Raw genomic sequence first — 21,967 nt, forward strand, 5'->3', positions numbered from 1 at the left:
GTTTGATCTGAACGGTCGTACAGTATATGGTCCCCTGTGCTGCGTTAATGTATTTATTCTAATATAGTGTTTTATTTTAATATGCAGGTTTTGCTTTAGTTTAATTAAGACCATTGTTATTTACAATTTTAAATGCGTTATGCTGTTGTAAGGTCTTAGAGACAACAAAGGTTTCAATCCCTTATTTTTTATATTAATAGATACGGAATTATAACATCTCGGAACTGTTCAACATAGATATATTGTCCCTAGTCGAACTGTTTATAGTGAAGGACCAGTGTTTTGCTTTAGAGCTAGCTCGTACATGGGCAGTGAAACCGTAAAAATATTTTCGCGCCTTTGTCATTAAGGATTTTAAAGCATTTTAAGTTATATTTCCTTAACAATGATTGAGAAACATGGCAGACAACGAACTCGTAGCGTTCAGGAAACGCTGGAAAGAGGAATTAGAACTTAAAAAAGAACACCAGCAACTTGTTTGTGTTCCTCCCTTGTCCAGGGATGTTCCTGCTCAGTCGGCTCAAAAGGAATCGAAGAACAGGTATTTTGTAGACTCAGAACAACATTCCAGCAAGGCACTTAGTCCTTTAAGACCAGAAGAAAGTGAGAAAGGACGTGTTGGTGAAGTAGAACAATCGGAGGATCAACCCGAGTATGTGTCTATTGCGCGTGGTTTGTTGAATGGGAGGACCAGTCCTTTGCTTGATAGGATCCAGGAGGAGAAAACCAGGAGAAAGAGGCAGTATAATAGCATAAATACTGCTTGTAATACAATTCTGCAGCAGGACAACCCACTGAAAAAGGTCACCAAAAATGAGAAGCTCGTGGATCAATTCATTCAAGATCTGGTATGAAATTAAAGATGGACATGATGATGTGGATGATGGGTTAACATTATGTAATTCCTGCTAATCCTTTTTTATTTTAGAATGAGGTCAATGACATTCCCTTCTTTGACATCGAGTTACCATATGAGCTGGCCTTGAAAATTTTCCAGTATCTCACCTGTGCTGAGCTAGGCCGATGTGCACAGGTAAGCTACAGAGGCAACCCCGATCTTGAAAAAAAGCAGCATTTGCGTTGAGAATAAGCAAATACCCCCCCCCCCCCCCCCCCCATAAATAAATAAATAAATTCAAATGATCCAAGCCTGAAATGTAAGATGACTAACTCTCCCCTCACAATATCCAATGTTGTGCCAGGTGAGTCAGGCATGGCGAGTCCTTGCAGAAGATGATGGTTTGTGGTTCAAGATGTGCACTAGGGAGGGTTATCATCAGAATGCCAGCATGTCTGACTCCCCCTGCTGGAAAAGCACACTGCGGGACTGCAGGTTCTCAGCAAAAGCAGTGCGCACTAATTGGAAGGTGGGCTTGATACTGTTTATAAGTCAACAGTTTTTTGTCGTGTTTAACCTTGACCACCTTTGTGTTTAGAGCCGAGTGGGATCCATCAGCCAGCTGCAGTTTGAGCTGGGGAAGGTACTCTGCGATGTCAGTACCTGTGACAAATTTGTCTTGGCAGGGTGAGTTTCAGTATCACCTTACTATCAGGTCACAATATGTGTGACATGACGACATCAGCTGTAAGTGTATCTGTCTGCCTTGTTTACTTGGTTTGTAGCCTCTCATATAAATAGCTGTTTAGAAATGACTAGTTAAAAAAAATCAACTTTAAATCCTTAGATAATCTTTGGAGTTGAACTGGAACCATTCACAGTCAGCTCATAAAAATGGGCAAGGGAGCAAAGCCGTTTGGAGTCGAGGCCATTCTTTTGATTTGAGGAAGTGTTGTCGATCAAACGGGTCATAGCGGCTTAGAATTTCTGTTCTCTTGATGTTGCACAGGCCTCACACAAGTGAGGAGTGTGTCACAACATCTGCTTATAAATCTGCATCTCTCCCTTTTTTGAATATGTTGCATATACGAATACCCTTTTTGACATCGTAGAATAGCACAGATCTCACTTTACTCGTAGCTTTACTAATGAGTGTAGTTAATGGATGAGTACATGGATTGCTGTAAAAACCAGCACAACAGTGCCTGAGAAGAGGCTGTGCAGAGACAATGATAGATTGTTAGGTGGTGCAGGAGCCTGAACGACTGCCCATGAGAAGCCGTGCAGCGTCTCGGTGGAGTTGTGTTATCAGAGTCCCTTCAGCCCTGCTGCGTCTCACCGGAGAAGATGTGTTTGTAGTTTTTCATGCTGCTGTAAAAAAAAACAAAAAAAAGACTATCACTGATACTATTGCGAGCATCATCTATCACAACGTCTATAGATTTCTCATTGTTGGTAGTTAAAAACTAATTAAGCAAAGTGAAAGTACTTGCATTGATTGCACGCAAGAATAAATAGCTGTTGATCCAGAATGATCAAATTAAGTCCTCAAAATCTTATTAAAAAGTCGGTGGAATGTGATTTGGCAGAGAAAAGGCAGCAGCAGAAATGAGGTCTATAACTCACCACAACCTAAATGGCAGACCCACAAAGTTCTGTGAACAAACTTTCCTCCTCACCGACAATTTTGATCGAGTTTCCATACTTGGACAGGGTTCAGGGACATCATCTCGCACCTAATGAAAAGAGTGCATTGCTATTGTTTACTTCCTGTCCCAACCCTGTGATTCCATTCACACACAGAGGGTGCACACATGTACACCCTCTGTCACCCGAGCTGGCTGCCAGGCGGGTTCTTGCTCAGACATGATGGTATCGGAGGAGGTGGCATTTTATCTCCCACAGAGGGAGCCTGTTAATTCCAGGAAAAGATCAAAGGGAAATAAGGAATGATATGTTTTGGTATCTAAATAAGAGACAAATCTGTACATTGAACTAATAGGGACTCAAAATGTTCTGTTAAGTATGAATCTGTGAGGAAATCTTTCAGAATAAGACTCTTAAAATGTGTTTAGTCTCTTCAGTTTGTGCATCATTGAGATCTGGAGATGAATTCATAAATGAAGAAAGATAAAGTTGTTCTTTTTGTGAGCAATACGGTTAAAACTTACTGCTTAAACGTGTCGCATTTGTGAAAAGATGATTAATGAGCAGTACGCTAACCTTTTGTTCCTTCAGGTGTCCCACAGAAATGTGTGAACTATTTTGTGTTCTACCCAAACAACACCCTTGTCCTTCTGAAAAGATCATGATGTAACACAGATTTTAGGAAAAAAAAAACAAGGAAAGTGAGGAAATAAATGATTCAGCTGTGGGAGGGTGACATCAGGTATCATACGAACCCTTTATGCTGTGGTGGAGGACAGTAAAGATGCCTGGACCTCACATAATTTCGATTATCGATACTAAATTGGCTCTGTGTTGATCCTCAGGTACACGTCGGGTGATGTGAGGCTGTGGGACACGATGCACTGGGATTCCACGGCCTCCTACCTGAAGACCAACGGTCTGTCGGGTAACTCCGACCCCAGACCTTTCGTTACTCACGTCCAGGTCAACAACACAGTAGCTGCAGCTGCTTATGAAGATGGTGAGTGTCTCTGTTTATGCAGCATAATCCCAAATAATGTGGTGACTTTTGCAGGAAACTGTTTAGAAGGTACTAATGCAATTATGGGTTGTAGGCTGTGTGGACCTGTGGAGCACAGAGACAGGTGGGGAGCCCATCCAGCACTACCAAAGTCCAGGGGCCATCCAGGTCATGGCCCTGAGCCCGGATAGCCCCGTCTTGGGCTCTGTGACAGGGCCCAACATCCGGTTAGACCACGCAAATGATCAGGGTTACTGGAGGACCCTCCACCAGGCTCAGCTGCCCAAGAATGTATGTTGCACAAGCTGGTTCTTAACGACTCCAGTCTGGTGTGTTTGACCTGGAAACGTGTTGGTACGGCAGGTCGAGGGCTTGGTTTTGGTGCCTGGCAGGGGCTCAGAGCATCCACTTGCAGCCCTGAGAGCCGGAGAGAGCGTGTACCTCTTAGACCCCAGGGAGGAGAAGCCCTGGACCATCCACTCTGTTTACGGACATCCTGTGACCTGCCTTGATACGTCCGACTGCCATGTTGCATTTGGAGTGAAGCGCGCAGGCTGGGCAATGCATGACGGAGGAAACAAGGTTGGTTCACGCCGTCGTGATGAATGTGGCTAAAAATATTTTAGTGTTGGCTTAACATATATGAAAAAGGTCTGAATTTGCCCCCTGCCTGCTTTCTTATGGCAGATAAACTTAAGTGTCTCCTGCCTGCTCACACTTTAGCAGATTTTTGTTGAAGAGCAAAATGTGTCACAGTGATTCAGTAGTTTTTCCTTTAATGGATTTGATGAAGCTGCACTGAAAGTACTTTCAGGCTCTCTGGAAAGAATTGAAAAGAGAGCGAATTCATTAAAAAGAAAAGAGACCACCCAGACCTTTCGAACTGAAAGCAAAGCCCTCGTCCTGAATCAAGGAGGTCAGTGATGTTTGCTCATAATTTGTCTAAAATTGGCATAAATTGGGGAGATCGGAACTGGTTACCAGTGCACTGAAATAAAATAAAAACATTTCAGTTGTTAGTAGTGATCTATTTGCATGAGGTCCCTAATCAACAGTATTATATAACCCCTAAACAGGTTAAAAGGGTGGGTTTTAGGATTAGGGAAACCTAACCTCTGGACTCTAGGGTTTAGGGATTTAAGGTTATCTTAGGTTAGAGTTAGGGTTAGGGGTTAATGTTAGGGTTGGTTTAGGGGGTAGGGTTAAGACTTGAGTTTAGGGTTGATTTTAGGATTTGGGTTTTAAGGTTAGGGATGAGTTTAGGGTTTGGGGTTTACGGTTAGTTTAGGATTAAGGGTTTGGGTTTGTGTTTTAGAGTTAGGTTTTTAGGGTTTGGGTTAAATGGCACACAAATGTGCCATCCACCTCTTATCTGCAGTGCAATTTTATAGTAGACCTGATCCACATGGAATTATCGCACTACTCTTCCATAAATACATCTCAGATGTCACCTGGTCCTTTGACAGAGATCACGATTACCTTTAATCCCTTTGGAATGCACATTATGAACCTGTAGGGGATTTGCTCAGAGTCAAATAGCTCACCTGAAATAGTGTGGAGCCCTCCATGGACCCTGCTCCTAATTACTGTACTACAGCCTAAACTACTGTGCCCTTATTTGCATCAGTTTGCTTCTAAGTTTATCGTGTTTCTAAGGACCCCGAGCACCTAATTGACTCTCCAGTCTCCACCAAGCACAACCTTTAAACCACGAGATGCGGTGCACTGGGACTGACAGTCAAGGATGCTGCAGTTTCTTTGTACCTTTAAAATTACATTCATTTTTTTCTTCAGTTTTGTTGTGGTTAAATACCACAGATGTTGCATCTGAATATATATTTTTTATTCTTCGGACTAAAAATCTATATTGTGTGTGTGTGTGTGTGTGTGTGTGGGGGGGGGGGGGGTAGTTTGATTGTGAGTGATTTGTTTTGGCAGAGCTTCTGCACTGACATCACCCATCATTAGTAAATCACACGATATCCAGCGCACACGCGCACCGTAGCTGCACGACAGCGCCACACAGTGGAGGAAAACGAGTACAGCAATGCGACGGACACAGATGTTATTTAGGATTTTATGTAATTTAACGATTTACTGTAATTCACCTGAGGCATAGAACATGAGCGTGTGAGCAAAACAAAGAAATGGATTTAAGTAGACGAAGTTTTGATGTTTTATAGTGAAAAATTACCTGTAATATAAAGGATTTCACTGAATATTGTGAAGTGGACGGTGTGTGAATGACCCACACACCAGAGATGTTATAACAGACTAAATAACCATGATTTATAAATGTGTGGATACTTGGAGTATGCTTGTTTGATCAATCTGGTCTTCTTTTTTGGTAAAGATTTCAAACTTCCAACAAAGTTAATGCCAGTTGAAGAATAACACGCACCTCTGTTGCTAATTAAAATGGCACAAATTTAATTAGGCTGTCTGTCACTCTTCTCTCACACAACAGCCGTTTTATGCAGTGAAGAAAACGAGCAAAAATTGGACGCAGCAGTCGGTGATGCCAGACATATTTCATGAACCCGAGAAAACACATGCTTCATTAAAATCTGCCAAAAAGCTCAGAGCTGGCATCCGAACGCACCGCTGCACCTGTTCACTTACAGCACGTTTGAGAGATTAACTCATCCAGTCTGTCGTGTTTTCGCTGTCATTATTTATGCTCAGTAGTGAAAACGCCAACAACCAAATAAAAGAAAACGGGTCATTGATTACAAAGAAGATTCCTTCTAGCTTTTTTTGCGTGTATTCGGTTCGTATCCTTGTTTTTCAGTGTCGTCTTGGGACTGTGTGTCTGAGCCGGTCCAGATTGTCTAATTGCCTGTGGACTTGTGAAGGGATGCACCAGGGCAAGAACTCAGTTTATGGCTGGGTATGAAACAAAGACGAGCGCCTCCAGTATCACATTTATTGGCTCAATAGAACCTGGTTGGTAATATATCTTTTGAATCATGAACTCTCATGAACGTACCGTCTGAACTTATGAATCTTTCTTGGGGACTGTTAGCTGTGAAATACACAGGTGTTTCTGATCACAACTGGCACGAGTTGTCTTGGACTTAAAATTGCACGTGTCGCTCTCTTGTGACTTGAGACAAAGAAGCAGTGAAGCCTCATCTCAAGTGTTTAGCTAGCATTGCTGCGCTATCAGCAACAACACCCAATTCTGCTCCGTTTTCCTTGTCGCAGTGCTTCAACCACACTGATGCTTGCTGAGCATGTGGGCACATTTGTCTAATTGCTTGGCTACTTTCTTCCTTAATTCAACTTAATCTTTTAATTAGTTTGGGAACCATACATCCACTGAGCCCAGGGGCTGAGCTGGAATCCAGATGTCTTGTGTCTGCTGCGTGCTTCTCGATCGTCTGGGCTGAAGTCCAGTGTAGCTGCCCACAGGCGTCCTCACAAGTGAGGAAATACTGAAAATAATGCGGTTCAAGTACACAAAGGCGCCTGCCACCTAACTCGCCTAAGTACAGAAGAATGCGGCAGGTATGAGTTAGTTTGTGCAAGTTTGATCAGAACGAGACAACATGGTCCAAAATGCTAATCGCTGCTCGTTCAAAGAAACAAAGACTTGCTCTAATTCTGGCTGCTTGACTAAATGTGTGTGAATTTGGTCCCTAGCAGCACGCTGGTTTGTAAATCCTCCATCTCTTAAAAAGCAGAGTAATTAAATTTGCGTTGTCCTTTGTGTGTCCTTTCTGCAGACTCCATTACTCTGTCTTTTGTTTGCTAGCCTCCCTTCGGCTCCAGCAGCCGCATTAATCTAACAGCTCTTTTACATCGCGTTCGTGAGGATTCTTCCTCATCATCACATTACTGCTCCTCTTCCTCGGTTCATTCGGCTCATATTTAATAAAAAAAACCGTCCCTGCAGTTGATTTATCGAGAACAGCAGGCTGAAGCGTATTTCTGTTGATCCCATCCCCTCTTGTTTGCTGCCCAAATCCCATCAAGCTGTCACTTCAAAGTCCGGTGTGATTAAATGTCTGCCCCGAGGTGGTCCACAATTAAAGCCACGCTCGGCCCAAATAAAGGACCAAAACTGCTGGCACCTCCTTGAGCCTTACATCATGCCTCGCCTCCCTCAAACGTCTCCATTTCGGCTCTTTCCCCGCTCTTTCTTCCCTTACCTTTTGGCTCTCTCCCTCCCTTCCGTGGCGCTAATTTCTTAAGCTTTTTAATGACTGAAAGTCAGTGTTGCCTGGCACTTATCTTGTTTATTCTGTCTCCGTTTGGTCGACAAAACACCCAAGTCTAATTGACCAATTAGACCAGCTCCAGATGACATCATTGTGATTGGCTTGGAGAAAGTTTGGCGGAGTTGGAGGGTAGGGGACGTGGTGGTAATCTCCTGCAAATGAAATGTGTCTTCAGGTTTGTTTCCCCCCCTGACGTAGCGAACAAAACAGGGGAAATTAGCTATACAGTACCTGGATGTATGTTGTGAAATGCATTGAACCGAGTGATGCAGAAAAATGTTAATTAGCTGCAGATCAGACAGTGAGTATCTGAGTATCTGATAGTTAATTAGTTTTGGCCTGAAAAAACCCCAAATTAAACCGCAATTATCCATGTAATGTTTCACATCGGCTCCTCAAACTCTCTATTTTTCTCTTTTGTTATATTTTCTAAAACAAAGTGCGGCTTCCTATAATTATGATAATGCGCTATTATGCTTTTAATTACTACTGCAATTAATGGTGCGGGGCCATCCAGTTTTCAGAGGGACGCCTTTTCATCGGTTTCTTTTAAATGGCTTTTATTTCACCTGACGTGGATTTGGTGCGTGTGTTTTCTTTCCAGATCCATGTTTGCAGCCTGGAAACGGGCAAACCTGTTGCCTGCGTTGGCGGCTCGCCGGGAGATTTCACCTGCATCAACCTGAAAGACGCCCCCCCCCACCTTCTTGTGTGTGGAAACAAGGATAGAAGGTGGGGGAGAAAGTGCTACATTAACACAATCCTTGAGGCAGATGAAAGCAGACAGTCTCTGCTGCTTTTAAACTCCAGAACTTTAAGAGCACAGATGAAAACAGGATATTGATTAAAATAACCGCCACCATTTGCTTGTTTTGGTGACTGCAGTCGTCTTCTCTTTCACCTGAGCTGCTCCACAAGACAAAGAAATCAATGTGCCCATCAAATGACAACATCTGTGAGTGAGCACACAATGGCTCGGTTGCTAACCTGGCTCTCCAGATGAGGAACTAGTGTACAAAGAAGCCGTTTTCCTCCATTTTTCACTTGTTAGCTGCTGCTGCAGTGCACCAGCTGGCAGGAAAACAAAAATCTGCAGCACGTCTTTGTCCAGATCTGCCCCCATCGGTTCTATTCAACACCAAATCCATCAGGCTGTTAAGTAGTTGGCTCGACGCTAAAGACAAACTGAATCATATTGTTTGGGATCTGCCTTCTTCCTTTTACCAGTGATAAATCTTTAAAGGCTGAAACAAAACAATCAGACAAATATTCGCCCTCACATTATCCCCAGAAGAAACTGTGGCAATGTTTTGATTTAAACATGGAATTATTACCACTTTGGTGTCAGTCCAGCTCTTTTCAGCTTCACTTCAAGGCTTTGTGCTCTCACACTGGTGTGTGTGTGTGTGTGTGTGTTTGAAACATTCACACTCGGGCTTGGCTGGATGCAGTTGTGGACAAATGGAAGTAGCGAGGGACGGTGGGCGATCCTGGCCCTCTGACAGAGGGGCTCTGGACCAAAGCTAAACGCTTTCCTTCCTCATCCCCCTTTTGTTCATGTGAGCTTCAGTCCAGGAAGAAGATGACAGACCCTGATAAGGGACGGCCACGCCTGTACAAACAGTAAAAAGATCTGGAATCTGGACACACACTAATTCAAAGAGTGACCAGAAAGACCTGAACGCTGATAGCGATCTCCTCAGCCTCACTATTAGCTGCTTAGCACAACCTGCAGCTGTCAGGCACTTCTCCACCTCCCAGATTCCTGCAGAATGTGACGGACCTAAAAGGTGACATAATCTCTGCCGTATTGTTTCAAACCAGATTTGGATCACAGAACTTGACGCTCAGTGCAGAATGTCCCGAAACTGGAGAGATCCCGGCCCCTCCCGCGCCCGTCTCGTTAGGAGAGCTCATCCTGATCAATGAAGACGAGTCTGGCCACTGACAGCTCACCCATGACGGAGCTGCACCAATATTAGATTTATGCTTCCCCGCGGTCTGCCAATAATCTTCAGCACTCATTGTTCAAACGTGCGCCTCCATCACGTAACGCCACTAAACGGGCTAAAGCAGAGCAGGGACAATAAATCCGGTGCCCGTTTAGTCCTTTCACTCTGATTCTCTTAGTGAACAAAAAGCAAATCTGCATTCAAACTGGATTTGATTATGGTAATGAAGCCCTGGAAGGAGCCGGAGTCTGGCTGGAGCTGCGTCCTCGGTGCTTTTAGCTGCAGTAAAGCACAGTGACAACAGATGGAGCTAAAGGTCCCTGGGGCCCGTGGTTGTGCTGGGCACACAGCTCAACCACTCCGTTAGCCATAATCAATACTGGCAACATGCAAGGCTGCCTGAAGTCAAAACTGAAATAGCTGTTGAGTCGAATGGATTTTCTTTCTATTTATTCCAAAGGAACGTACACACCCACCACCAAAGAGTACAACAAAAAGGCAATATAATTATAATTAAAAAAACATCGGGGCCAAAGCAACAGTCTCTTTGAAAAGATATTCTGCTGTGGAGAGCTGATCAAATTGCATTTCTCACTTTTTCTGCTTAAAATAAGGATGGATTTAAATGCTCAGAGCTGTGAGCTGCGTGTCCACCCAGCCTGTTATAACTAATAATTATTAACACAGGTCCTGTTGTGATAAAGGTTTAGATGAGACCCAGCTGAGGGGGGCATTTACGGCTTTGGTTCGTATCCATGTTCAGAAAGTAACCTCAAAAGTGTCTTTGTCTGGAAAATGAATGGAGCCTTTGACTGTCTTCGACCTCCTGTGAATTCTTGGAATCCTCTGCGTCTGTTATCAGGAAGTGGAAGCAGCACTGACCACACATCACTGGAGGAGACTGATACTATTGTTCTCATATTCACTCTTCTTTTATTCGAGTCACAGCTCGGGTTCTTTCTGTCTTAGAATGGTTGTGCAACAGAACGCTGCCCCAGTGTTGGCCAACGATGATTATCGACCCGCAGAATTCATGTGGCAAAGCCGGTTTCCTAAAGACTGATGGTGTCTATCTCTGCTACGATCCAGGGTCAGGGTCTTTGACCTGCGAACCGCCTCCTCCGTGGCCTCGCTCTACGCCCACCACCTGGGCGTCACGGCGGTGCAGGCGGACGACTGGAAGATCGTGAGCGGCGGGGGTGAGGGGCTGGTGTGTGTGTGGGAGCTGAGAATGAGAGCGAAGCTGTGGGAGATGCACAACAGGTGGGTGATTTCCTCTTTATACCCCAGAAGACAAAAATGGTTTCAGTCTTTGCATTGGTGCACACGAGAAAGAAAAACCCCCCGAAACCACGAGCGATGTTCTGTGTCGTGTCTGCAGGCATCCTGTCAGACATGTGCGCTTCAACACCAGCACCCTGGTAACGGCCAACATCCCCGACGACAAGTCGCCACGAGGGGCCTGCATCACAGACGATGACCTCACAGCTCACCGCAGGTCACTACCCTTCACCTCAGGATTTAAAGCAAAACTCGGCAGGAAGACAGAATTCCGAAAGGAGGTGCAGCTCAGCACGGAGCTGTGAGGTGTTTGTGGCGTCCCCCAAATGGCTTCTGTCTCGCTCGTCCAGACAGTGACTCGGTCTGACGCTAACACCCCCCCCTCCCCGTGCTACCACAAATTGTTGTTATGCGTCTCAAACGGCTTCAACCATTCAGATAATAACGTCCCTCAGAGGGAGCCGTGGGCGGAGAATCGTGGATCTGCGTCAGCCTTTTTTTAAAAATGGCATCGTGATTAAGCCGGACCGAGTTCTTTGATTTCACCTGAGTGAATGTTCTGTCCCCCGCAGACACCGGGGAGTCATCTGCCATTATGATTTCTCCGAGGACGCGTCTTCGCAGGACCACGTCCTGGCCATCTGCAGGTCCGACTACATCGAGTCACACGGCTACAACTACAACATCGGCCTGGTGGTGCCGTACGACAGGCTGGCCGGCTCCCATCCGTCCCACTGAGGCGGCGTCTCTGTGTCACTACGACGGCCCCGTTATCATGTATCAGTCCCTTAAAGCTGTTTGTGTCTGTCAAATATTGAACTGAACATTCCATAAATTCATTTTTAATCATCACGTCTTTGTAGATTTGTTTTAGTGTTGCTTTTAAACAGCAATAAAAATATTATTCCTCCCTCATTTATCACAGATTTCTCTCGTACGCCTTCGTAACACGTTTCACAAGCCGCTCAGTGTTCAACTAACGTTCCTCCCCAGAGTCTCACACGAATGTGTTCCACTCTGGAAGAGATGCTGAGCATTACTGGCTCCTTATCACCCCTCCCTGCTCACAGAAATGTTTGCAGACCATCAGATAATAGAAAAGAGGTAGAGTGTTAGTCTGAAACATGGGGCAGGTGGCAGCAGCCCAACCAACGTGACCCCAAGTCTCTGAAATGTTAATGTACCGTTAAATCACAGTGTTGAGTCCAAAATCATTATCCTCCATCTAAAAATATATTAGTGCATATCTTAAGTGTCCTTTTAAGGATCCGGTGGCTTTTTGGCTAAAAACAGCAGCAACATAAACATTTCTTTACAAGAATTCTTTCATGAGCTCGATTTCCCACAACGCATTGTTGTCGTGTCCACGTCCAAAAAGCGAATGTGCATCCTGGATTCCATTTCAAGGCCTTTGAGAATCTAGATGGAGGGAAAGTAACAACGTCACTCGGTGAGAAGAGGGGGGGGGGGAGTGGAGGACGCAAAGAAACATGAAGAAGGGAGGCAAAACCTGTTCAAAATGCTCAAAAGTGATTCCTTCGTAGAAATCATCTGGAGCCTGCGAAGAGAACGCACTGTCAGTCCCACTGCTCGGTGGGTGTGGAGGATGACGCCTCTGTGAGGTTCTTTACCATGTGGGGAACGTTGGTGCTCGCCACCTCCAACATGGCCGCATCGGCTATCGTCTTGGCAGCTTCCTGTCCTATGGCTCCGCTCTTTGACAGGAGCTCCTCCACGACCTGGGAGGAGGAAAGCCTTTAATGGCAGCTGGAGATAAAGTCTGGACCTCATTGTTCTGATAAATGACTTAGGTCAGTTGCCGTGACAACAACAGCATGTCTGCCACGCCCCCCCTGAGCTGGGACAGTATGAAACTAGCACTTTGTGGTGCCATTAGGAGTGACACAATCATTCTAAAAGCAGTTAATAAAGGGGTGTAACGATCCTATCCTTCACGTACGTCCAGATCAGCTTAGAATATTCCAAGGGGATAATTTAGTGCTTAAAAACTAAAGTGTTGTAGAATAACGTAATTATAGAGTCTCAGTAGGTTGACGTTGTTACTACATAAGTGAAGGCTAAAACAATGAGTTTAATCACATGATGTCTATATCAGGCTCCGGGCAACTGTTGACCTTTGGGATGTTCCGCTCTGACGGTGTGCTTCACCACATTACTGGTTTCTCACCTTTCTGTACTCCTCCAGCGTGATGGTACCATCGTTATCGGTGTCGTGCATGTTGAAGAGGACTGGAAAGAGAAGAAAACGTTTGCAGGTCAGGCCCGTTGGTGGGGAAATGCCCGTCGGCAGAATTTAAGGCTCGGGATAATGGGGTTCTTGAGGTGGGATCAGGGAATTTCAGGAGAAGAAGAGTTGTGTCAGGAACATCGCTGCCGAATGTCTAGCATCGCACCTAAGGAACAGCTTTGAAATGTCACTACTTTCATTTGCGCTGACATTTAGACGATTCCATCTCATTCCCACGGTTGGTTGTTAACAACAATAGGCAGGATTTTCCTTCTTTGGGTGGCGTTTGACAACATTTCAACTGTGACGTCATCACTGAACTGCTGAATATCAGTCTGAATGCCAGACATAAATGTCAAAAACATGATTGCGGCCACAGGAAGAGCTGCCATTACCAAAAACAGAGCAGATGATTATTCGTGCTTAGCTGTGGAAGGGAGAAAAACAAGGTTTGTAGTCCGAAATTATCTACTTCCTGCTTTTCCCCTTCTTTTTTTTCATGTTTTTGTTTCTCAAAATGGCTGTTTCCTCATACAGTGGAAGCATATTTTGTCTGGAACTGCTCACTAATTTTCTCTGCCAACAAACATGCAACAAAGTACAACTTCCATTGGCCCAGATAAAATTGCTCTCATGCTTCCGAACTACGTACTTTAAATATGCTGCAGGTGTTTCTCTCCAGAGACCCAAACACATGAGCAAACAGAGATCGATGCCATGAAAGAGTGGAACAACTTGAAGCATGAGAATTCTGACTTCTTTCAGCTGTGTTTCATCAGTTGTTTGGTTGTTGCCCATTAGGCCACCGAGCTGCTCATCTGTCACTCAAGCCTATCTTTGAACACTCTTTTCCTGATGACTGTGGAACGACGCCGGTCACACCCCCTAAAATAGTCCCAGAAAAACTCCACAAACCCAATCCCTCTCAAAGGTTTGGGGGTTGTAAAGATGTCCCACATTCCCGGCCAGGCCTCAAACACATCCTGGACTCCAAAATGTGACAGCTGACACGCGACAAAGTATTCAGCTCACATCAACGCGCTCTTTGAGGCGTGAGGGTGATGACTGAAATAAGCTCTCACACACAGCTGGAGATGCAGAAGTGAAAACTGTGGTCCATGCCCAACACCAAACAAAGAGGAGATTAGCACCAATCTTCTAATACTGTTGAACAGGGAAGTTTCTCACAGCGTAGCTTCTCTTTCCTCAGAGCTTCCTTCTCCTCCTCCGTCGTCTTCAAGGTTGGAGGGCGGAAGTGGGACATGACCATGAGGAACTGCTCGAAGCTGATCTCGTGGAAGGAGCCCACCTCATTCTGATGCTGATTCCTGTTTTGAAATCAACACCGTCGTGAAGGTCCAAATCAGAGCTGTGCAGGACACTTATATGACATAACAATGGGAAAGGGCACAAACAACGAGACAAATGCCACAAAAAGAGGCGTTTTCTCCGCCAACCTGTGTGTCTGAGCTGAACGTACTCACCGTTTATCAAAGAATGCATCAACGATCTGCTTCCTGATGGGGTTGTTGGCCAGGGCTGGAATGCTGTTTAGGTTTTCTTTGCTGCAGCGAGATAAGAAAAAGCCAAATATTATACAAACCAGCACACTTTAAGAGCACTGAACACTATTTATAAGAAGCCACATGAGTTGGGGACACCTGCAGGTACCCGCTGTGTAAAACATGTCCTCTCTTCCTGTTCAGTGTGTGTGTGTGTGTGAGGGGGGAGACCTCTGATTTATGCACCTCTGTCACTTTGTCAGGGTATGAACGAGTGTGTGTGTGTGTGGTGTGTGTGTGTGTAGCAGGTGTCAGCTCTGCATCCATGATATATTTCTCAAAGTGTCTGCGTTGGTATTAGTTGACCCTGTGCATGTCTCCATATGTCACCTGTTTACACCCGGGCCAGAAATACCCATAAATCATAGCTGCGGCCACAGGCAGCTACTGTAGCATTCCTCCCTCAGCTCAAGGGTTCAGAATAAAACCACGAGCAGCGTCAGGGTGTTATCAGAGTAACCATTTTACCTTATAGTCTCCTCATTTCCACTCAGCTGTTGGAATCGTTTGTGAAGGTTTTTAATCTGCTCCAAGGAAACTGAAAGGAAAAGAACAAAAATGTGTGTCAACAACGAGCACAGCTCAAAAAATACTATAATCTCTGAAATTCTCTTGTCAATACATGATAGTGGAGCTCTGCTGGGAGGTTTGCTTCCCTCTGCAGTTTGGGTGCAGCCTCAACACCAACAGCCTTTGTACCAGAGCAATGGTCTTGTTTATGCCGGGTCAAATATTCAAATCATTAACTCACATCCGGAAACCATCAAGACGTTTATTCGGCACGATCTGCTAGTTTCAAAATTGCCCAACTCGAACTGTTATCTTCCTGCCTGTCTGGCTGCACACGATGAAAGGTTGCAGCTGTTTTGGAACAGTTCAAAATATTGGTCACAGGTAGATCTGATGCCAAGAGCCCACAAATGAAGCGCTTACTAAAGAATCACAGATATGAGTGTGTGAATCGGAAAAGCCCACTAATCTCCCGCTGAGTCCAGAGACAAACGGGCCGGAGGGTCCAAAGTCTCACCTCTACATGCAGGACCATTAAATGTGGGATCGGCTTTAAGATACAAACTCGCCGTTGTTATCTAGTCTCTACATGTTACTGCACGCATCAGGGTTTTTCTAAAAATAGAGCCTCTGTTGGGGTTCGTTTCATTTCTTCATTCGCTTTTCTTAAAAAGAACAAAAGTGCCGGAGTGGTAAAAACGTTGAGGCGGCTTTTCGAAGGTCGACACAGTGTTGAAACCGACGCATAAATGAGAACCCAAAGTTGGAGTTTGCCGACGTCAAACGTTGCCATTTATTCCCCAGACAAACTTTTTCCCCCAGCAGTATAAGACAGAAAAACACAGAGGAGTGTTTAAAGTTCAAACGCTTCATCACTCACATCCAGTTTTCTCTACCAGGTTCTGGTACTTGTGGTCGGAGCGCGTCTGCGAGGCTCCCATCGCGACTCCTCCAAGCGGCGCGTCAGGACGCACGGACTGCCGCGACTTTCCGAGCGCTGCCAATTTATTGCGCTCGCCTCCGGTGCAGCTGCAGAGAGCTGCAAGCATCTGGCTTCCTCAAGGTCCTAAATCCACGCAGGAGCCGCATTAATGTCCCGACGTTCTCGGACTGACGTCACAGTAACGCAGGAAGGGCTGAAGAAGGACCGTTGAAATAACTCGGGGAGAAATTAGAAAACAAAACCTTAAAACTCTTTATTTTCCGCTTTTCAAAGCTCCGATTCACTCTTGGTTCGCCGCACCAAAGAGATTTGCCACTCTACATGTTTTAGTTGCGACACAGGAGAAATAAAGAGCTGTAAAACGTCCACAAGTGCATGAAGAGTCTCAAAAGTCACTTTGCAGTAGCGTCTGGAATTATTGATCATATGCTGGGGATTCGATTGGCTGATTTTTAGTGATGAGGGTTGAATAAAGGTAGATTTACAGCAGCTGACCAGCCATCCTGAACTCACTCCTCCTAACTGTAAACTAAAAACTATTTAATGTGCAGTTTTGAGTGGTTGGAATGTTCCTGCCTCTGCATCCATGACAATACTACAGGTCAGTTTCAGCTTCTTTAGCACGACAAACAACAGAAACTTTTCATCTTCCTAGAAGTCTATATTTCCCCAAAACTTTTCCAGGCATTCCTTCCAGAGATGGAATGTATTATAAAACTTAACGGTGGTACTAAAGCACTTCACTGAATAATAATGCATGATTTGATTTCTAAAAATACTGTATTCTGCTACGTAACAGTTAGAAAAATCCCCATCTGTCGCTTGTTCTGGGTATTGGACATGAGTGCAGCGTGCGAGTCGAGCTCTGCTACTGGCTCGGGTTTGGGTGGTGGCTGTTCTGCTGGTCCTGGTTCCCAGAGTCAGGCATCAGTCTGTGGTAAAGCCGCTGCACCGTCCCCAGAGTCACGTCTGCATCCTCGGGGTACCGCGTCTGCAGCTCTTCGTTGGTGGCGTAGTGGGTGTCGGCGAACTCTGAGAAGTAGCGTCCCACCTCTGGATGGCCGATCTCCATGGGGGCTGAGTGGGGTTCCAGGTTTTCTGAGGTGGAGTGAATAAAATTAGTGAGCTAATCTCAACTACATGACACAGGCTTCATCAGGGCACTGAAGCAGCACTGTTAGCAGCAGCCACACCTGCCTCTGAAGTCATCATCTGCCCAGTTAGCTTTGTAAAAAACTACCCTGGTATGTGATTTTTGCCACGATAATATTCCTGAGGCACAACCAGGATGTCACCGCTCACAAAAGCACACCTATCCTGACCGGTTGCTCCACATTTTTAAAGAGGCCCCGCCTCTTCTGCCACCTACACCGTCAGTGTGAGGCTGTTCTGACTGCTCTGTGCTACCCGTAGTTTTGTTCACTTTACCCTGTGCTGCGTAGCGACAAGTTCCGTCCTGCACCAGAACATTGTAGAAAGGCTGGTTGGGCCCATTGGGAAGCAGGTTAACCCTCATGGTGGTGATCCACTCCTGATTCATGGTGCACTTTGGGTCCCAGCCGTAGATCACGCAGTTATATCCAGACCTGATGCGAGGAGATAAACGTCAGGGTTCACACCAGATTAGATGTGTTTACACTCTCCTCTCACACACGGAACATCACCAACCTCTTATGCTTCATGATGAGGCCCACTGAATACTGAACCTCCAAGTGTTCCGGAGCGTTCCGCAGCTTTACCTCGGGTGCGGCGGGATGTTTTTTATGCTGAATGTGCTCCAGAGTATGCTGTACTAGGTATCCCACTGCTCCATGCTGGGAGGGGTCCAAGGCCTGAATGTGCTGCAGGATGTCTAGAACCTGCCACAGAGGCAAAACACAGAAGATCATTTGGTAAATCCAAGAAATTCATTGATTTAGTTTAAAGTGAGAACCACACGGCCTTTGGATCCTGACCTTTTCTGGCCAGATACCCAGGTGGAAGTAGAGGCGGGCCTGCAGCAGCAGGTATTGCACGTTATCTGGGTTGATGGTGAGGTACAGGTCCAGAGAGTCTCTGAGCAGCTGGTAGGATTTCTCATTACCCTCCCTGGTGGTGCAGGACAGAGAAGCAACAGTCTTACACGATGTTGCAGCAACCATCAGACGCTCTTTGGCGCCTTCCTCTCCATTCCTCTCACCCTCTTTTGCCGATGTTCAGCAGGTTTCCCACCATCCTGAGCAGCAACTCGCCGGTGCTGATGGCACTGTAGTAGTCGGCCGTCACCTGGTGCCCGATGAGGTACTCGCACTCTTTGGCCGTCAGCTGTTTGCCTTTGCCGAAGGCATCGATGTAGACAAAGTCAAAGATGTCCTCACTCCTGCGGTAATCAATTTAAACTAATAAATATATTTCTAACAAAAAAATCATCACAAACCGGGCCTCGGTGAGCTCAAGCGTCTTTTGGTTTTCATCCAAGCTGAATCCACTTTGCTACACCTAAATAACGAATCGTGAGTGATGCTTTTTATGCCCTTTTAACATTTAGCTACTTCAAACTGCTTCATATCATCACAGCGTGGAGCTGCGCCTGCCCGATTAGTTGTTTTCACTTTCTCGAGCTGCGCCTGTGTTTTCCTTCCTTCTGGGGGCCTGGACCGCAGACGATAAGATATGGCTTTAATTAGTTTCTCCCGTGTTTGTTTTGAGGCCTGAATAGCTATCCAGAGCGTGAATAAAATTTATGTAATTTGGAGAAGCAAAAGAAATGGGTGCCTGGCAGTAGCGATAGATTTCCTTCCAAACAGAGTGTTCGGGAAGAACCGTGGAGATAAAGCCACATGGTGGCAGCTTGAAGGCATTGAACACAGCACTGCAAAACACTAAGGCAATCCTCCAAAGGACTCATTAATCTACTTAAATTAAATCAAATACAAAGTAATACAAATCCTACTAAAAGTCCTCCATCCGAATCACCCAATTTAAACTGAAATCTTACATCGTCCAACAGTAAAGTGATTGGAGTGATTTGCTCATCGTTAACCAACAGGTTCTGACTGATCTCCTAATCTCTTCAATGATGTGGAGGTATAATCTGGCCTTTCACATTAATAGACCTTTCAGGCGTTTCAAAGACGTACCCCCGTGGTTTCTGGCACCAGCGTAACAGGAAGTGGTTGGGGAAGTTGACGGGCTCCAGCCGAACGCCCAGTTTCTGGGCTAATGTCATGTACATGACAGACAGGCTGATGGGAATACCTGTACGACGCAGTAGCACCTACATGAAACACACAAGGTTGGATGGGCGGGTTGGATGCTGACCGGCGTTGCAGAAAAGCTCGGGAAATTAAAATACACACCTGGTGGATATATGAGTTGAGAGGATTGTAGTAGTCACACTCGTTGCCTTTGTACTGAAGCTGCTCGTACAGCACGGAGTTAAGTGAGCACATGACCTGCCTCTGGAGCTCAAAGTCCTCCACCACCAAACAGTCCCCTGAATCACGGCAAAGGAGACGTCACTGCGAGGAGAAAACACCAGCGACCGAATACACAGGGAGGGGTTTGGAATCCTCACCCTGAGTGACACGTAGGCTGGGGTGAGAGGGATTCTTGGTTTTCAACATCTTTTTCACTTTCTCAGCGATCTCATCCAGCTGGGCTGATATGCTGCTCAGCGTTACATCCGCCAGCGGGTTGCAGTAGCGATCCACCAGCACAGCACCTACACGTCCAAGAGACGGGGTGACTGGTTATACTGGTAAACGCTGACACTGACCACACCTAAAATGAATAAGGATAAATGCCAACTCAAACTGAGCGGCAGAGATGGGCGGCCCATTTACTGTACGCTCATTACATTATCGGCTCACTGATGCATCACATCAAAAGTGTAAATCTCCCAGAATCCCCAACGGTCAATGTAAACTGGAACTGAGGCTTGGAATCATCACTTTCAATAAGAACAAGTCAGAACCACTAAAGACACTCAGAGCATCCACATGTCAAGAAAATCACATGGGTGAAATATCCAGACGGAGCATCTACATTTATACGCTACCTAGGACACGAAGCACGACTTAAACTCCGTTACCACAAAAGGAAGAGTGCAACAAGGGCCGAGTCTGTTTACATGCCACACCTTCTAAAGGTGACTGCTGTTCAGCGGGCTGTTCCAGGAAGGACTTCAGACTCTTTAGGATGTTCTGCTGCCTCAGGAAGTAAAGGATTTTCTTTGCATAGTACTTTAAGGTCAGGTTTTTCCTGGTACGGGAACAGAATCGGGGGAGAGACACAAATGAGTTGACTCAGGATCACTTGGGACACAAAAGATGTGTTGGATGTGGATCCTCACCTCTTGTCAGAGTTGAGTATAAACAGGAGCTCATCTTCACAGAAGTGCTCTGGCATCCCAAGTGACTCAATTTCTGCAAAGCTGTCTCCCAGCACCTGGCCTACGCAAGGCTGTTACAGATTTCTGGGTTAGTTTGCTGGATAGAAACAACTGCGTACAGGTTACAGAAAATGATGCACATGTGGGGGAAACAGAAAATGATGCACATGTGGGGGAAACAGAAAATGATGCACATGTGGGGGAAAAGGGCAGTCGACTGTAACATGAAGTCTTTCTTCCAAAGGCACAACTTACAACTTCTGTGAAGAATCTCTTCGAGATCGACTCGACAGTCCTTCGTATTTGTATACCAACTTTGTGGCGTGTTCTGTACTCTCTGAGCCAGTCACAGCTTTCGTTTGGCCGGTAAAACATCTGCAGTCTTGGCCATCTGTTGACGTAGGCAGGAAAGAAATAGTTGCAGTAGCAACATGAGCACAGAAAAGGTAAACCAACATTTTGCCCCAGTGTTTGCCCTTTCACTCGTTTGCAAAAACCTGATTACGTGGTTAAATCTTTATAATCATGAAACATGGCCAAGTCATGAGGAGTTCCTTTGGTTGCAGCTGCAGAGGTTCACAGTCAGCATTCAATATTCAAGGTCATATCAGTTTAGAGGAGGTTTTAGAATTTAAGCTGAGGTTGAAGACAGATCTTTAAAATTAAAATTTTCAGATGTGTGCAGAGCAGACAGGGGGTTGCCAGGGGCCAAGAGTGATGATGAATCTAATACATCAGCAGCATGTTGAAAGGCTAACGTGGAGATGGTCTGCAAAGAAATAATAATTAAAATAAAAAAAAATCACCCTACCTAGGACACGTATGGAAATTTGGGGCTTTAAACGGTGAACATATAAACAGACTCGTTTGATGAAACGTAACCCCACAGACGCCGACCCTCCTATGAAATCAAAAATAGCACCTGAGTTTGTACTGGTTCCCCCAGACCTTTCCCCTTCCGTGGCAAACATCGTGCAGCCTCTTGCAGCAGCAGGAAACGTTACAAATGTCGACATCCTGCAGCACCGGGAAGCATAGAATGTGTTCGAGCAATTCGGTCGGCAGGTCGGTCAATGTTTTAGTCTGAGAGTCGGTGGAAATTCCATTCAGTCTTGGTTTCCCCTCTCCAGCTACAGTTGTCGCCATCTTTACTGTTTACCCCGATTACCTCATTTCTAAAACACCGCCCCTTTTGGCGCAAGGGGGCGTGTCGGGGGCGGGGTAAATAAGGTGTAGAGCATTTCCATTGGTTGATTCTTTAGGAGGAAACTGTAACGATGAAGTTTCGGACTCTGTTATTATATTGTTAATTTATAAATGACCAAATAGATAATGTGCTCCACTCTGAGATACTAAAGTTAGAATTTATCAGCGGCTAATAAATATCC

General features: G+C 45.5%; 3 protein-coding genes across 3 annotated transcripts; 1 reads left to right on the plus strand and 2 right to left on the minus strand.

The window, feature by feature from the left end:
* Positions 1–43: 43 nt before the first annotated feature.
* fbxw8 (F-box and WD repeat domain containing 8) lies at positions 44–11,859 on the plus strand. The gene is made up of 11 exons (XM_057032221.1): positions 44–848; positions 929–1,033; positions 1,203–1,367; positions 1,437–1,525; positions 3,331–3,488; positions 3,583–3,779; positions 3,852–4,070; positions 8,316–8,443; positions 10,753–10,926; positions 11,045–11,161; positions 11,517–11,859. The coding sequence occupies exons 1-11, from the start codon at positions 399–401 to the stop codon at positions 11,680–11,682; spliced, it is 1,968 nt and encodes a 655-aa protein (XP_056888201.1). The 5' UTR covers positions 44–398; the 3' UTR covers positions 11,683–11,859.
* On the minus strand, positions 11,771–16,322 carry tesca (tescalcin a). Its single transcript, XM_057032226.1, has 8 exons — positions 16,145–16,322; positions 15,223–15,292; positions 14,677–14,757; positions 14,381–14,520; positions 13,133–13,194; positions 12,576–12,683; positions 12,455–12,502; positions 11,771–12,363 (listed from the first exon to the last, which is right to left on the minus strand). Exons 1-8 carry the CDS (start codon positions 16,311–16,313, stop codon positions 12,271–12,273), a joined length of 771 nt encoding a protein of 256 aa, XP_056888206.1. The 5' UTR covers positions 16,314–16,322; the 3' UTR covers positions 11,771–12,270.
* A 113-nt stretch (positions 16,323–16,435) lies between these two features.
* On the minus strand, positions 16,436–21,753 carry fbxo21 (F-box protein 21). Its single transcript, XM_057032222.1, has 12 exons — positions 21,502–21,753; positions 20,835–20,970; positions 20,541–20,650; positions 20,328–20,449; positions 19,764–19,910; positions 19,546–19,682; positions 19,327–19,463; positions 18,387–18,566; positions 18,163–18,295; positions 17,876–18,066; positions 17,636–17,793; positions 16,436–17,305 (listed from the first exon to the last, which is right to left on the minus strand). The coding sequence occupies exons 1-12, from the start codon at positions 21,723–21,725 to the stop codon at positions 17,076–17,078; spliced, it is 1,905 nt and encodes a 634-aa protein (XP_056888202.1). The 5' UTR covers positions 21,726–21,753; the 3' UTR covers positions 16,436–17,075.
* Between the last annotated feature and the right edge of the window lie 214 nt (positions 21,754–21,967).

This window comes from Takifugu flavidus, chromosome 5, assembly GCF_003711565.1.
Source record: "Takifugu flavidus isolate HTHZ2018 chromosome 5, ASM371156v2, whole genome shotgun sequence".
NCBI lineage: Eukaryota > Metazoa > Chordata > Actinopteri > Tetraodontiformes > Tetraodontidae > Takifugu > Takifugu flavidus.